This window comes from Rattus rattus, chromosome 9 (genome assembly GCF_011064425.1).
Source record: "Rattus rattus isolate New Zealand chromosome 9, Rrattus_CSIRO_v1, whole genome shotgun sequence".
Taxonomy (NCBI): domain Eukaryota; kingdom Metazoa; phylum Chordata; class Mammalia; order Rodentia; family Muridae; genus Rattus; species Rattus rattus.
In genome coordinates, this window is record NC_046162.1 from 71,160,534 (window position 1) to 71,175,769 (window position 15,236).

A 15,236-nucleotide genomic window follows, 5' to 3' on the forward strand; every position below is an offset into this window, starting at 1 on the left:
TAAAATGCATAAAAAACATATCCCTAACTCTCCTTTAAATCCTTTGTATAAGTAGTTACTCTGTTCTGAAGTGTAGTTAACATTTTGAATGGCTCCCTGGGCTTAACAGGGGAGTCCCATGCTAGGGCTACAGGTGAATACTGGGCTATGAACCCTAAAAGACAGATACTGCCCTGGTCTGTGTAGAAGACCCTTAGAAAAAGGGAGAGAGATCACGGCAATGCCGTTCCAGACTCATGATTTGTCCCCTGTGTAGCCCTTTATAACATCCAGACTTCCATTCGGCTTCCGGCTTTTTACTCCTTCCTATTTGCTAAGCCCTTGCTACAGTCCTGCTCTTTTAAGAACTTGATGTGAAATCTATTTAAAAGGGGGTCATCATAATCTCTTCCTCGAAATACAATTTTTGGCCCCAAGTTTGACTTGAATGAGCTTGCCCTGACTCAAAAGGGACAGTCCCTAAACTCATATCTGTGGCCCGTCCGCTGCTTCTGTTCTATCCAGTGTAACCAGCTGAGAACAGAATGGTGGTGTGCCTGCCTGTGAGCATGCGTGCAAAGGCCACAGGAGGACATCTGGCACTCTGCTCTTTCGATCTCTGATTTATGCCCTTGACAGGATCCCTCACTGAACCTGGAACTAGACTGTCTGTGCTTCCCACAGCACTGGGGTTGTGGGCACATGCAAGGTCATATTCAGCTTTCTATGCAGGGACTGTGGGTAAACCTCGGGTTCCCCTGCTTTCAAAACAAGTGTCCCTTCCATTGTCTGGGAAGACAGTCTACACCCGAATAAACAGATACTTCCTATTCCCTTCTGTCATAGACAGAAGCATCATTTTTATCTTAATAGAAAAATATGTTATTTTGACCCTATAATTCCCAGGCTCCCAACTCTGGCCATATTCGTCATTCTCACAGAATGCATTTCTTCTGGAGATTTCAAATATTATAGATATTTCTTATGCAATGTTCTAATACCTGTGATTGTAGATATTACATTTCTAAGTATTCATTTCACATCCACCTCCCCAGTTAGAGCCATTATCTCTGATGTCTAGCAGAATGCCCCCCCGAAGGCTTGGCCTGTCCGCCGTAAACGGTGACAGACGGAGAAAGAGGGGGTGGGAGGGTACCCATAACAAGAATTCAGCCAGTTACTTGAAGAGGATTTTATATAAGTAGTATCTGATATGTCATTAGCTAGTGTTTATAGAGGGCTGAATAGAAAGGGTTAATGTTAATTTGAACATCATTCCAGAGTGTTCAGCTCAAGTTTTGAGGACTGCCTCTTCTGTGGGAGTGGTTCCTCTCTCCTCCTCTGAGCCTGGTTGACTCTACCGCCCTGAAGACCTTTCTCCCACATACCTGGTCCTTATTCCTGAAGTCCGGCACTGTGGGTGACATGTTTAGTACTTACCTCCCATAAGTCCATCTCACTGTAAACAAAGCCTCCTCATCCCCACCATATAACTTGCCGGGCAAAGGTAGGAGTTCTAGGACCTCAGCTGGGGAAAGGCAGCATTCATTCGTAAGCAAGTTGCCCAATGGCACTCAGCCCCTAAGGGGCAGAGCTGGTCCCTAGCAGTTGGGCTCAGAGCCCCCTTGCCCCACTATGCTTCCCACTGCATACTGAGCTCAGACGGGGTCATCAGAGTGGAGTTTGGTTGGGAAGCCTCCCCCTTGAGGTGTTACGGTGCCTCCTGTGTTTCACCCTCTGCTCTGGTACCTCAGAAGGGGACAGCTGGAGCCTCGGGGACTTTCCCCAACCTTGAAGATTGATGAGACTGGAAACCTCCAGCAAGCACCTGGCTGTGGTTCAGGTTTAAGTTCCTTTCCAGAACCATGAAGACGTTTTTATATCATCTCTAAGCCCTTTCCCGTCTTAGCGTCCCAACATCCCAAGGCTCTTTTGACCGTACGCACAAGAGTAGGGTGGGCGTATGAACTGGATTAGCTCTCTGATCTACTCAATCCTCCAGCAAAGCCTTGTGTGTCCGCCCAGCGCTGTGTGAGGTCCTGACACTGGGAGCAGAGGCAGGTCCTCTGTGGTGGGCATGGCACTCATGAGGAGAACTCTGGGCTTGAGTGAGGCTGAAAAACAGTCTTAGTGTAAGACAGTGAAGGTTCGGAAGCTGCCTGGCCCTAAAGTCCAGGTCCCAAGTATAAGGGAACTCAGTGTCCAAACGGAAGGAACATCCAGAAAGTTCTCTGACAGGCCTGACTGCCTTCCCTGCTGGTGCTGCCTAGATAGGTCAGCAGGGGTTTGCCTGGTCTGTACAAAGCTTCTCTCACAGGTCCCATGTTCCTTCCCTTGAAATTTATGGTGCTTTTCAAAACAAGCTCAACTCTCCCATCAAATAACATATTTTTACTTTTGGAACAAAAGGGAAAGCCATCTTTGTTTCCTTGAGATAAAAAGACTTGAATAGTTTTTTATGCACGAGGTCGTTACTTTCCACGGGCAGCTTAGAAGGAGCCCCCAGCCCTGCTCCTTGTGGTCAGAACTGTCATTTACTTAAGAGTGTACTCTGGGGAGTTGATTCACATTATAGGAAATTAAGAGTGGGGTCCAGTTCAAGCACATGAACCAACAGGACCACTGTGCCCAGACTCTATGGTGTTGCAGGGTTCATAGACAGAAGTACGGAGGGTAAGCTGGCTCCTTTTAAGTCTCTGGCCCATCTTCAGCATGAGCCTCTCCCAAGCAGGCTTCCCCAAGAACTGTCTAGGAGACCTCCCTAGGCCAAAAGAAGCAGTATATTAAAATGGTCAAAAGTGAAGCCATCGTAGGCCTCTAGATGACAATCAGGCCCAACCTTGCCTCTTACTATAATCCTGAACAAGCTACACAAGGCCTTTGCCTCTGTTCCTCTCTTTTGAAACAGGCCTTAGAAGGTGGAGATGAATAAGCAGGTAAAGAGCCCAACATGGGTGAATAGCCATAGTGGTGATGTTGGTCACGGTAATGTCCCCAAGCCCTCCCATCTCTGAGCTGTCAGATGTCAGGGGTCATCTAAAGCACCGAGCACTCTGGGATGCCTTCTGAACTGTCAGAGGTCAGGGGTCATCTAAAACATCTCACTCTAGGATGCCTTCAAGCAGTCGTCTTGGCAGAGGGGAAAAGCGTTGGGTGGCCTTCAACCAACCATCTTCCGGGAGCCCTCACTGGGTCCCTGGCCTAAAGCGAAATGAGGAGCCGCCCCTGGTCCTTTCAGGCCCTGGTCCTGTGCCCGGTTTAGAAGAATGCTTATTCGTACCTCACTTTTATAAGACAGGCAGCCATTTGTAACATCCTGACAGTCCCCCCAAGCAATTGGCTCTCACACGTATAATCCCAGTGATCATACTGACAAACAGCTATAAAATGAGTGACATGGTCCCGGTCGGGGTCTGTCATCAAAGCCAGGGTTCAGCCTCCCATGTGCTGCAGGGACACCCGCCAACTCTAGGCCTTCTCGCCAAGCCGGCCTCCTTTTGTGAGCTGCCCCATTATGGGGAGCCAAATTGCCATGGCAACCCCTGGCCCTGGGCCTCAGCATATCAGGGAGCCCAAGCTTGGCCGTAAGCCACCCTTGGCCCACAAGTGCCAGGGGCACCTGCATCTGTCCCCAACGGTGACAGACCCAAGAGACTCTCATATCTATTCTGCGCTCTCTGAACCTGGTCTTCAGCTCAAAGCTAGACCCCCGCCAGTGCAAGCCAGAGAACCTAAGTAAGGTGTAGGGATTGATTGACTCTGAGAACCCAGACCCTCGCTGCTCAGCAAAATGAAACGCAAACCAAATTGCATCCAGGGGGGCTGTTTTTAATAGTCACAAAAGAAACAGAGGACACTGACCTTGCTATATCCCATTTAACCCAGTATGCCCAATGTTAAAAAACTGCAAATGAGCTATTTTCCATTTTTTTTATATCCTCGAAATCTTTTATTTCACACCTAGAGACACCTCAGTCTAGACTGGCTCATAAGCTTAGCTAACACATGCCTAATGGCCACTGGATAGCCTCCAGGCAGCAGGATCCCAGATCTGTGGATCTGACCACTAGTCATCAAGAAGGGCTCCTTGTAACATCCCCTTTCACCCTGGGGTTTTGGTTCACTAAAGACGTTTACTCATAGCAGCGAATCTCTGGGCAAAAGTGTGAAAGGATAGTTTTGGTGGTGGGGTTGCACACTGTACTCCGGAACTGAGATCATCTGGTGGGTTTACTGAGATCATCTGGTGTGCAAACCCAGGTGGCTGTGGTGCTTTGAGTAGGGATGGCCTTTGAGGTCCCCCGTGCTCAAGCGCTGCCCAGTATGGGGCACTCTCCTCCCGCTGCTCCTCTCAGCTCCTTTTCTTGCACCATGTCTGTCTGGACACTGCCATGCTTCCTGCCTCTGAAACTATAAGGCAGCCCCAATTAAATGTTGTCTTCTATAAGAGTCACCATGGTCATGATGTCTCTTCACAGCAATGAAACCCTAACCACAGTGGCCCTGATGAACGTCTCTGGGAAAGAATGCTCAGGCTGCCTTCCAATGCCACCTCTGTGTTATACCTGACAGCACGCTGTGCTCATAGTGGCTTTACTCTCCATCTGGGAGCCAACCAGACGGCCCCCGTGGGGTCAACAACTCAGTGGGTGGGAGAAGGCCCATGGCACTTGAAGTTCCTTTTGTGCACTCTGGAGAAGGAGAGGGTGTTATTGGCAGGGGTTAATGCTGCAAAAATAGAAAAGAGAGTCAGCCAGGGCTGAGTGGAGGGGAGAAGAAGGAAAAAACTCTGTAGGTAGCTGTGACCTTTAGGAATTGTAGCTCAGTCTGAACAGAAATGGACTCCCACACTCTCTGACAGTTTTCCAGAATCAAACATGACTTAGCACCATGTGAACACGGGAGTCTGGCTGGTGGGATTGCTTATATAATATGAAATAATATGAATGAACGGTTGCCATGTATGGTGACACATCCTGATATCCTAGTGCTAGGGATGCTGTGAGTTCGAGGCCAACCTAGGCTGCATAGTAGCAAGACCCTGAGAAGAAATAAAGTCTAAATTCCTCATTCATTTAGCTACCTTCTGGGTTCAACGTTGGACCCCTGGGGCAGCAAGAAACACAGATGAGAGGAACTGGCTTTGTACGCTGAAGAGAGCAGTTTATGCAACTGCTTTTTAAAACATTGTCATACCACCATACTGTTGTTGTATAAATATAAAAATAAAACGGTAATGTTAGTCTTTTATCCTGCTAGGTGTGCACCACGGTGCCCCAAGATATCTGCTAGATATCTTGGTGGAAACACATCCCAGCCGCGCACTTCCCTACACTCAAACCCTCACATAAAAGAACACACAACACAATAATCTTTGACCCAATTGGTAAGATATAATTGCCTACTTAAACATACAAAGCCCGGTACCATCCATCCCTTGAGAACATTAATAACAACCTCTAAATACACAGAGCAGAATCTTAACATCACCTGCCATCTTGTCCTGCCCTGGCTTCTCCACCCCTCTCTCCCTCTCCTCTCTTCTCCTCTCTCTTCTCTTCCTTCAAACTTCTCTCCCGCCCATCCTTCCTTCTCCTCCAATGACAGGCTTCCTTCTATCCTGTACCTGCCCCTCACCTGTACTTTACAAATTCAATGGGGAAAAGGTTCTGATCAAGTCACCTGATTCCTGAGTATGTGACTAGGCAGCTGTCCTAGGGGCAGTGGAATTAGCATCAAAATACAGATAACTTCAGGGCAAACCATAACACCTTACCTTAAACCATTTGAGTTCATTTCATATCCTTTAGACCGGTCTTCAGTGCTCTTTGATAACATTTTATCAAGTCCAGCATAGACATATTTGAAATCTATAAAATTCTCTTTAAAACAAATGAACCAGCATTCAGAAACAACTTAATCATTGGGTGGGTTTGGACAAGTCTGTTAACTTTCTGAGCCTTAGTTTTCTCATCACGTCTCTCCATGGTGTGGCATGAGAAGATGAGAGATACGCGTAAAGCGTCCCACCTGGAGGCTTTGACTCTCTGAAGAAAAGTTTTTATTGCTTTCTATTTGGTCCAAATGGGCTTTAAAGAAAAGGGGAGATGTAGCATTTTTTGTTAATGGTGTGACTGAATCTAGTCACTAATATTTCCGTGGCTTGCCACTGTGAACATCTGCTCTCCGCAAGCAAGCAGAGGTCAGGAGGCCTTCTCCATCTTGCATCCAATCATCCTGACCATGATTGCCCAACATCACTATGGCAGGAGACAAAAGAGCCTGCCTCAACCCAGGAAGTAAAATATCACCTTCTCTCTCTGTCCATTTTCCCGGAAATTTACCTATCTAAAAGTGTCAATCTTGAACTATCAGAGGGTATAGTAAACCAAACGTGAGAAGGTGAGGGTTTGTAAAGAACATTTGTAAAAATAAAAGCAGAGGACCCGTCTCCTTAAGAAATCTCATTAATCAATAAAAATAAGTGTCCCTGTAGTCCATGAGGGCGGGGATCTTATCCTTGCTACAGTGTATCCCTAGCACTTCCCATCGTCTCCAAAAGAATGAACGAGTGAATGAATGAATGAATGAATGAATGGGCCTGTCAATCAGGGTTGCCAGGCAGCTTATTAAAAAGAGAAACACAAGTGTCCAATTCCCATGTGAATAAAATGCAAATATTGAAATATCACTTTCCGTCCTCAAATTGGCCCTCTGAGAAACAATGGCAGGAAGTGCTGTTAGTGAGAATTCAAGGGCACAGATTTAAGTTTTCTGCTGCTGACAGAGATGTGCTTAGCAGCCCTACAAGCAATCTGACAGTGCCCAAAGCTTTATTTCTGAGGCAAAAAGAACCACTCTGTCCCAACAATTCCACTCACAGGTATTCGTCCTGTAGAAATAATTAAAGGCTTTTGCAGAGATGTTCATGGCTTACTGGGTTTTTTTTTTTTGATGTTATATGTATGAATATGTTAGTGGCATGTAAGTCTAATGTATCACTCCCATACCTGGCGCCCATGAAGAACAGAGAAGGAGGTCAGATATCCTGGAACTGGAATTACAGATGCTTGTGAGGCACTATGTAGTTGCTGGATATGGAGCCTGGGTCCTCTTTAAGAGCAAGAAGTACTCTTAACCATCAAGCTATCTCTCCAGGCCCCTGTGGTCCACTGTTGAATAAAATAGCAATGGTCTAGCAGGCTGGCATAGTCCCATTTGTAAAGTTTCTTAGTTAATTCTTATTGAGAGTAACAACCATCAGGGATAAATCAGTAGAAACTAACTTACTGACCATCAGTGTCCTATGCCTAAACCAAACGTTGTAGCCATTCAAAAGTACATGATGTCTGATGGTGTTATTTTTAAGATGTGTTTATTTACTTATTTTATGTGTGCACAGCCCCTAAGTGCGCACCTGCATATGCAGGTGTCTGCGGAGACCAGGAGAAGTCATCAGATTCCCTGTAACTAGAGCTTCAGGCAATTCTAACCACTTGGTGTGGGTTCTGAGAGCCAATCCCGGGCCCTCCGAGCAGCGAGGGCTCATAAGCACCGAGCCACCTCTCCGGCCGCATCGTGGTTTTTTAACATTTAAATCCAACTCGCTGTCTAAATATTTTTCACCAAGTGAGGATAAGTAGATCTAGCTTCAGACAGTCAGTGACATCCCCAAGCGAGTCCACAAGAGGAATCGCAAAACAAGATTTGGCTGTTGTATCCCAGAATGGCAGTTCTCAGTGTACCCGCCCCCATTTCAAAGGTCCCTTTCCTTGTCCCCCTGTGCAGAAAGAGAGGCAGAATGTACCACCACCAGGCCAGCGAGAGCTGTATTGACATACCTGTCTGCTTGACTTAACCTCTCCCGGCAGGAGCAGTTTGAGTTAGTGCTACACATAATGGATGCGTTTGTTTTCCCCACAGATAATCGCTTACCAGCCGTATGGAAAGTCTGTGGACTGGTGGGCGTACGGTGTGCTCCTGTATGAGATGCTAGCTGGGCAGGTAATATTTCACTACATGTTCGTGTGTGTGTGTGTGTGTGTGTGTGTGTGTGTGTGTGTGTGTATGTGTGTGTGTGTGTGTGTGTGTGTTGCTGTCACATGTGGTGTGACCTTCACCCAACCAAAGGCAGGGGGGGAAGGGGGACAGCACAGGGTGACCAATGTTGCTCCAAACCTCTGGCCTGGGGAGAGACCTATGTATAGGGAGAAAAGCTCCGAAGAGCAGACGATCATAAAAACTCCAAGTGGGAGGTAGCAGTCTGGAGTGTGGACACAGTGGCCACCCTGTTGTGTCCCTTGCAAATTGATGACTGTCGTGGCCACTGTGAGTTTTTCAGACCTGGGACTGGGTTACAGTCCCTACCACTTGGTCAACAAAGACCATCCCAGCCGTTGTTTATGACTTATTTATGAAAGGATGAAGAAGCCGGTGAAACTCACTGTTAGACTCCCCCCCGCCCCCATCTATCTTTTGGTGATCCGAACTTTTGGAGGCTGAACTTCCATTAGGAAAAGGCAAATTAAGTTTCACATCTGATGAGGCTTTTATCAGAGAACGGAGTTGCAGTGCCTAGCATAGCACTGCCCCGTGTAATGGCTTCCACACCTGAGCCACTGCTTTGATAAACAGCCTCTAGAACTCAGTGGCTGCCTCACACTCTCCATAAAGTCCTTTGCAGTTGGCGTCAGCGCCCTCCCGTCCTTTCTCTTTTCCTTGGCTGAAGGCCTTAGAGTCGTCCAGTGGCACCTCATTTCAGCCAGCGACAAAGAGAGAGTGAGGGACAGTCGTGGGGAACATTTTAGAACCAGGCCTTAGTGGTGGCTGTTACTCCTGCCTATGTGGCACAGGCCACTCGACTCCCCTTGACTGCAGAGAGGGCCAGGAGGCAGAGCTGTCTGAGAGCTTGACTGGAGGCAGTGGGTTTGGCGAACCCTTGAGGGACTTCTGACTTTATCCCTGCTTTGTCACTTTCCTGTGGTTGTGACATGACATCATGACCAAAGCGACTTACAACAGAAAGCGTTTAATTCGGGGTTCACAGTTCCAGAGGGTCAGAGTCCATGACCATCATGGTGGAGAGCATGGCAGCAGGTAGGCAGGCAGTCAGGCAGGCACAGTACAGGAGCACTCACATCGTTACCTACATGTACTAGGCAGAGAGACAGGAGAGAAACACTAGGAATGGTGTGGGCCCACGGGGACACACCTCCTCCAACAAGACCACACCTCTTAATCCTTCCCAAACAGTTCCACCAACTGGGGACCAAGTATCCAAACATAGGAACCTATGGAGGGGCACTCTCATTCGGGTCACCACAAAACCCAACTCTTTTTTTTTTTTTTAACTCCTACAACTCTGAGGCAGTGCTGGGGACCTAGACCTTAGAGGCAAGAACCTTAATAACCAAGAAAGGACAGACGTACCCATGCTGAGCAGCAGACACATATGTTTCTGGAGACAAAATGCCTACCATTCTGAGATGGTACATTCGTTGGCTATAATTTATTTGCACACTGAATGCTTCCTATGTATAGTGAAGATAGAACAGACAGAAATCCTCACCTTCACAAAGCTCACAGCTCAGAGGAGAGAGAGAACAGACTAATTAGACGGTGAAAATATGTTAGTGATAAACTAAGAGGAAAAAGCATGTAGCCCTGGTTAGGAAGTGGAAGGGAAGCCACCAGCACTGGACGTAGTAAAATAGAGAAAGCCAGAGGTCTCTGGCCATGTGAGCACAGTTGTCACCTCAAGACTTTTACTCTAGGACAGGAAGCCTGTCCTTTATGTCTGTCATCATGTTGTATCTAGTAGATAGTAAAACTTTTTTGTTTAGCTATGGCAAAATGCAAACACTTGCCTACATTCGGTCAGTATTCCTGTATGCTGTCAAGATTTGAATGTCGTGGAAAGAGTGGTTTGTTTGTTTGTTGGTTGGTTTGTTTATTCAAGTCCCCCACCGCCCAATCTGAGAATTCCTCTTAGGTGTGATGCCTTAGTGCATAAGCACCGAAAAGCAGGTTATATAGGCTGACTGTCTGTGGCACTCAGATGGGGCAACACAGGTCGCCTATGCTCAAAGCCAATTTCCCCTCCTGAAAATTTCGACAACAAAATTTGACTGTGAATTGCCAGACACCTGGGGACCCTGCTGACCATGCTGGCAATGTGCAGTCTAGTTCCCTGCCCCGTTAATCTTGAGGCCAGAAACCAAGCCCTGCCCTCATTGTGAGCCTCGCTGGATCTGCCAGCCAGCAAAATCAGCTGGCCAGAGACACAGCCTGGGTTTCCATTTCCCAAGAACATCCATGCCTTCACTTCTTTTGGCTGATGGAAGACTAGGGTTTCAGAAGAGCCAGCAGTGAGGTCCTATCTTCCTCCTCTCCTTTCTTCCCTTCTTTCCCCCTCTTTTCTTCCTTCCCACCTACCTGCCAGCCTTCCTCCCAGGATTTCTCAGGCTGCATCCCCTAGTGAGGAGCCCAAAAAGTAAGTCTCCCTAGGGCCTTGTGGTGACAGAAGACCAAAGGCATGGTAATGTGCAGTTGGCTTTGGCTCACGGTTGGGAGGGCCCCCTCAGCAGCAGACACCAGAGACAGATGTGCACATGGCATCCCAATCAGGAAGCCGGGAGAGATGGATGCTGCTGCCATCCCACCTCTCTGGTCAGTCCTGGGCCTCAGCCCATGGAATGTGGACACCCACATTTACGGTGGACCTTCCCACCTCACTTAACCAAATCTAGAACTCTGCACAGGCATTCCCGGGCTTTCGTTACCATGGTGATTCTGAATCTCATCAAGTTGACAGGATGAACCATCACAGGCCTTGTATGCAGAGCCTAGATAAATGAACCATCACAGGTCTTGTATATGGACCCCAAGGAGGAGTCCAGGCCTTCCAAGGAGGTGCCTCTCATCCCTGTTCCCATACCTGGAGCTTCCGGAAACCTTCTGGCCTATTTTCCATGCTGCCTCTCGGCCACTTGGCATGCCTTGCGTGCATCCGCCAAAGTCTATTTTGAAAAGGGTGATAATGCTCCAAAATGACACCAGCAAGGTTTCCAACACGCTGGTGCCTTGCTGGGCACAGGCCACAACCTCTGTTCCATACAGCTCTACCCAGCTGCCGACAAGGAGCAAACGCTGTCCCAGTAGAGCCTAGCAACGTGAAGTGAATTCCTGGTGAGTCTACAACTTGGCCACGGGTGTCACTCAATACCCACAGTCCCTCGCAGTCACAGGGACACGGCGACAAGAGCAGATCGATGCAGGGACTCAGGAGGAAGGCTGATGGGCAGCTCGTCCAAGGGATCGGGCACTACATTTGTCTTCCTTAACTACAGAAGGCTAACGACGAGCAGGGAAAGGTGGCCGTTTGCAGTTTTATATCCCTTCAGCTTGTCAGTTGTCAGCAGCCAAATGGAGCCATTAAGTCTGAATAGCCTGAGTCTGTATCCGGTTTCTGAATGGCCTGACAAACATAATTGCTTAGGCAGGGGCATTAACGGTGCCTATGTGGCCCTCTGATGAGCTCACTGCAGCTCCAAGTGATCACAGTATTTGTCACAAGGGGACTGGCCCTCTCCTCTGTGTCCTTCCCCTTCCATAGACGTTTTTCTGTACCGGATGCTTCATCTCAGTAATTGGAGCTTCGGCCCAAATGGTCCACGTGTGTCCCTCTCCCTTCTCCTTGGGTCCTTAGCAGTCTGCAAAGCAACATGGCAGGGCCCTTTTCTACTGCCTGTTAGAAAGCGATTCAGGATACATTTTGTACTGTGGGAGCCATCACTCCGTTCGCCTGATGAGAGCTGAGAGCTCTCCAGTGGGGCGTGGGGCTCAACACGTTCAGAAAATTCTCTTTACACAAGCCCGAGACTTGTTAATGGGGAGCTGAGCTCGGAACACTGTGTCCAGATTTGCAGACATTTAAAAATAGCTGTAGGAATGAGGATAGTAGGGGAGAGAGGCACTCTGAAACGGTCACATACTAAGTACCTAGGCAGCAAGTCTCCCCACACTGTGGGAGCTGGCATTACTAGAAAGGAAGGTGGATGTAATTATAACCTGGCACCACGGGCCTGCCTTCAGCACCAAGGCCTGCGAGTGGGTAATTATCTGTAAAGAGGCCCCCAGGGTGAGCTGGAGAGTCCTAGCAAGAACACAAACATGTTCGCATCCTTTGCTTCATAATCCCACACCCAGGATGCTGTTCCTCAGAAGTAATTCAGAGGAAAAAAGAGTCAGCATGCAGAGTGTTTCTACTAGCATTTGTTATCAAAACGTGATTGTTAACACAGCCAAGGACCCATGAATCCATTTGAAGAGATCTTGGTGGCTCTTGGGCTCTAAATGGGAATACTGCTGTCTACCAAGAAAAATGTGTTTGCAACAGTCAGAAAAAAAAAAAAATACAGATAGTATCTTATTTGAAATATAAGAAAACCCAAGAATCCATGGGAAAAAAATAAAAGGATATTTGTAAATACGACAGGGAAACTATACCTATGAAGTATCTGTAATATGGCTACTTAAGAATTGAACAAGAGGGGTTGGGGATTTAGCTCAGTGGTAGAGCGCTTGCCTAGCAAATGCAAGGCCCTGGGTTCAGTCCCCAACTCTGAAAAAAAGAAAAAGAAAAAAAAAAAAAAGGATTGAACAAGAGGGTCTGGTGGTGGTGATGGTACACGCCTTTAAGTCCAGGACTCAGAAGACAGAGGCAGAGGCAGAGGCAGAGGCAGAGGCAGGCAGTTATCCGAGTTCGAGGACAGCCAGGGCTACTCAGGGAAACCTTGTCAATAAAATAAGATGAAATAAAGTACAATAAAATAAAATCAAACAAAAGCCCTCACCATTCCAGATGCTACTAGCAAGAACTGCACAATGACGATGCCAGTTGGCCTCCATTGTGTGTGAGGGAAGTCACATAGGACTCCACCCCTAGATGAACTTATAGGTGATTAAAACTGCTGAGTGAGGGAGAGTTAGCCTTCCCTAGAGATAAGCACCCTACATGATTACTCACACACGGCCAGCCCAAGATGTATCCACATAACCAACACTGAATGGACTCAGCAGCCTGAATTTACACATTTATTCCTATACATACATGCATTCATACACATACATACATACATACATACATACATACATACATACACACACGCACACACATACATACATTTCTGGTATTATCTTGAAATCTGTAATAGTAGTTGTGTCTGTACACATGTGTGTGTACATGTGTATGACGGTATGAATGTGAATGTAAGGGTTGCATGTGCATGTGTTTATATGTATTATAGTGGCCAGAGGTTACCAAAGGTCTCTTTTTCAGTTACTTTCCACCTTCTCTTTTAGACCAGGTTTCCCGTGGGATCTGGAGGTTACTGAATAGACTAGCAAGCCTATCTAGGGGAATCTCCTGTGTCTGCCCCCAGTGCTGAAATTATCGGCATGCACCACCATGCTCTACTTTAAAAAAAATATATCCTGGGGTCCAAATTCAAGTCCCCATGGTGTTCACTCTGTCAACTGAGCCATTTCCCTATGCTATCATAGTTTTGAGTAAGGAGTTAAAGGCCTACAAAGAATGTAACCTATCTTGACTCAAAACCCTAGAATGCCATAGTAGGAGGTGACTGGCTGATGGCTGGGAATTGAGCCTATGCCCCACCCACCTCCAAGACACTATTTATCCTTCAGAGAACAAACACACTCACCTTAAATTCAGACTACACAGTGCTCCTGGCAGGGTGCATCTCACATCCCAGATTAGAACATAGCACGTTTGTCTTAGTTGTGAACACCTTGGCCAAAGCTCAAACTCCCTCCTGGGTTCCTCATTAGGGGAGATGAGGTGATGGGTGGATGTCTGATAAAAGGTATCGAGAGGATGGGGCCAGAAGGAAGGTGTGTTAGCGGGCTGGGTGCCACTGTCACTCTCGGCTGGCACAGCCCTACTCCAGCACGGGCCATCTGCAGCTGCACTCCCCCACCGACCTACCTTGTAGATGCCAGGTTTCATCTACACATCATGGCAGGCCCTGCCCATCCTGCCCTGACTAATTCACAGCCAGACTCGTTCCTTCTCCTCACCCACGTGCACGCCAACACCACATCACAGGTGCTTTTAAAGCCAGCATTTGCAACCAGAAAAGGGGCTCTTTGTTTACACGTTGAGAAGAAGAGAGAGAGAGAGAGAGAGAGAGAGAGAGAGAGAGAGAGAGAGAGAGAGAGGAAGGGTCATGGCTCACAGAAATTACACACCCCCATGCCCAGCCCAAGGGGAGGGCTCCTTATACACTTGGCATCTTTCCCTCAGAGCACGTGGCTCTCCTGCCCTGGACCCATGCCCAGTTCCCCTTCAAAGCTCTCTACCAGCGAAGCTGTTGCCATCTTTATGTTAAACTGAAGGTTGGTTGTACCAAAGATGATATTCAGGGACTTCCATAAGTCCAATCCTCCTGGGCACATCCCATCAGAGTGAGCATGAGAGAATAGTTCCCTCAGGGTAAAAGGCACAACGGAGACACCACTAGAAGGGCATTTTGGACACAGACTGTTTCCGTGGTCTCCTTACAACCCCTCCCAAGAGCTACCTCTGCCTCAGGAACAACTGTAAGCTCCCCTCCTTGAGCTTCTTCCAGATATTACCCGCTGGGCTCTGAACTAGTCAGAAATCTCATCATGGGAGCTGCTGTGTAACGGCCATTCGAGTGTGGGCATCCAGCCGAGAAACAGAGTTCCACGTTCCATGCGGTCCTCAGTGTGGTTTCTCAGCATGGTGATTGTAAGCCCACTAGAAGGGACAAAGGACATATCTAAAAGTCAGCTTCTGTCAATTTCCACCAAGCAGACTACCAGTCATGTCCGGTCAGAAGGGCTCCAGTTCCTCTCTGCCCCTAGCCTGAAGTTCCCTTCACCTCAAGGCAAGGCAAAAAAAAAAAAAAAAAGCATTCTCTGCACCACCACCACACTCATACATACATACCCTCTAAACACAAAACCATCTGCAGCCTGACTCCTTCATAATTAGATTTTTAGCACATAATTACAAGATTAATGGATTAATTATAATTTATTTGCAAACCACTAAACATATTACTCCAAACCATTTTCCCTAAAGATTATCTTGTGTGGCCCAGCGTAAGATAATGAAAGAGACCGTTAAAAAGCGGGAACAGCACAACCAGCAGCCTAATTAAGGATAATCACATCACCCCCATGTTCACCAAGCTAACCTTGCCGCCTGC

At 47.5% G+C, this 15,236-nt stretch overlaps 1 protein-coding gene across 1 annotated transcript in view; it reads left to right on the forward strand.

Annotated features, from left to right (window-relative positions):
• Window positions 1–15,236, forward strand: part of Prkca (protein kinase C alpha) — a 399,975-nt gene that overhangs the window by 364,539 nt on the left and 20,200 nt on the right. The window contains exon 14 of the mRNA XM_032914268.1: window positions 7,903–7,983. Coding sequence (XP_032770159.1) covers window positions 7,903–7,983 — 81 coding nt within the window. The remainder of the gene's footprint in view (window positions 1–7,902; window positions 7,984–15,236) is intronic.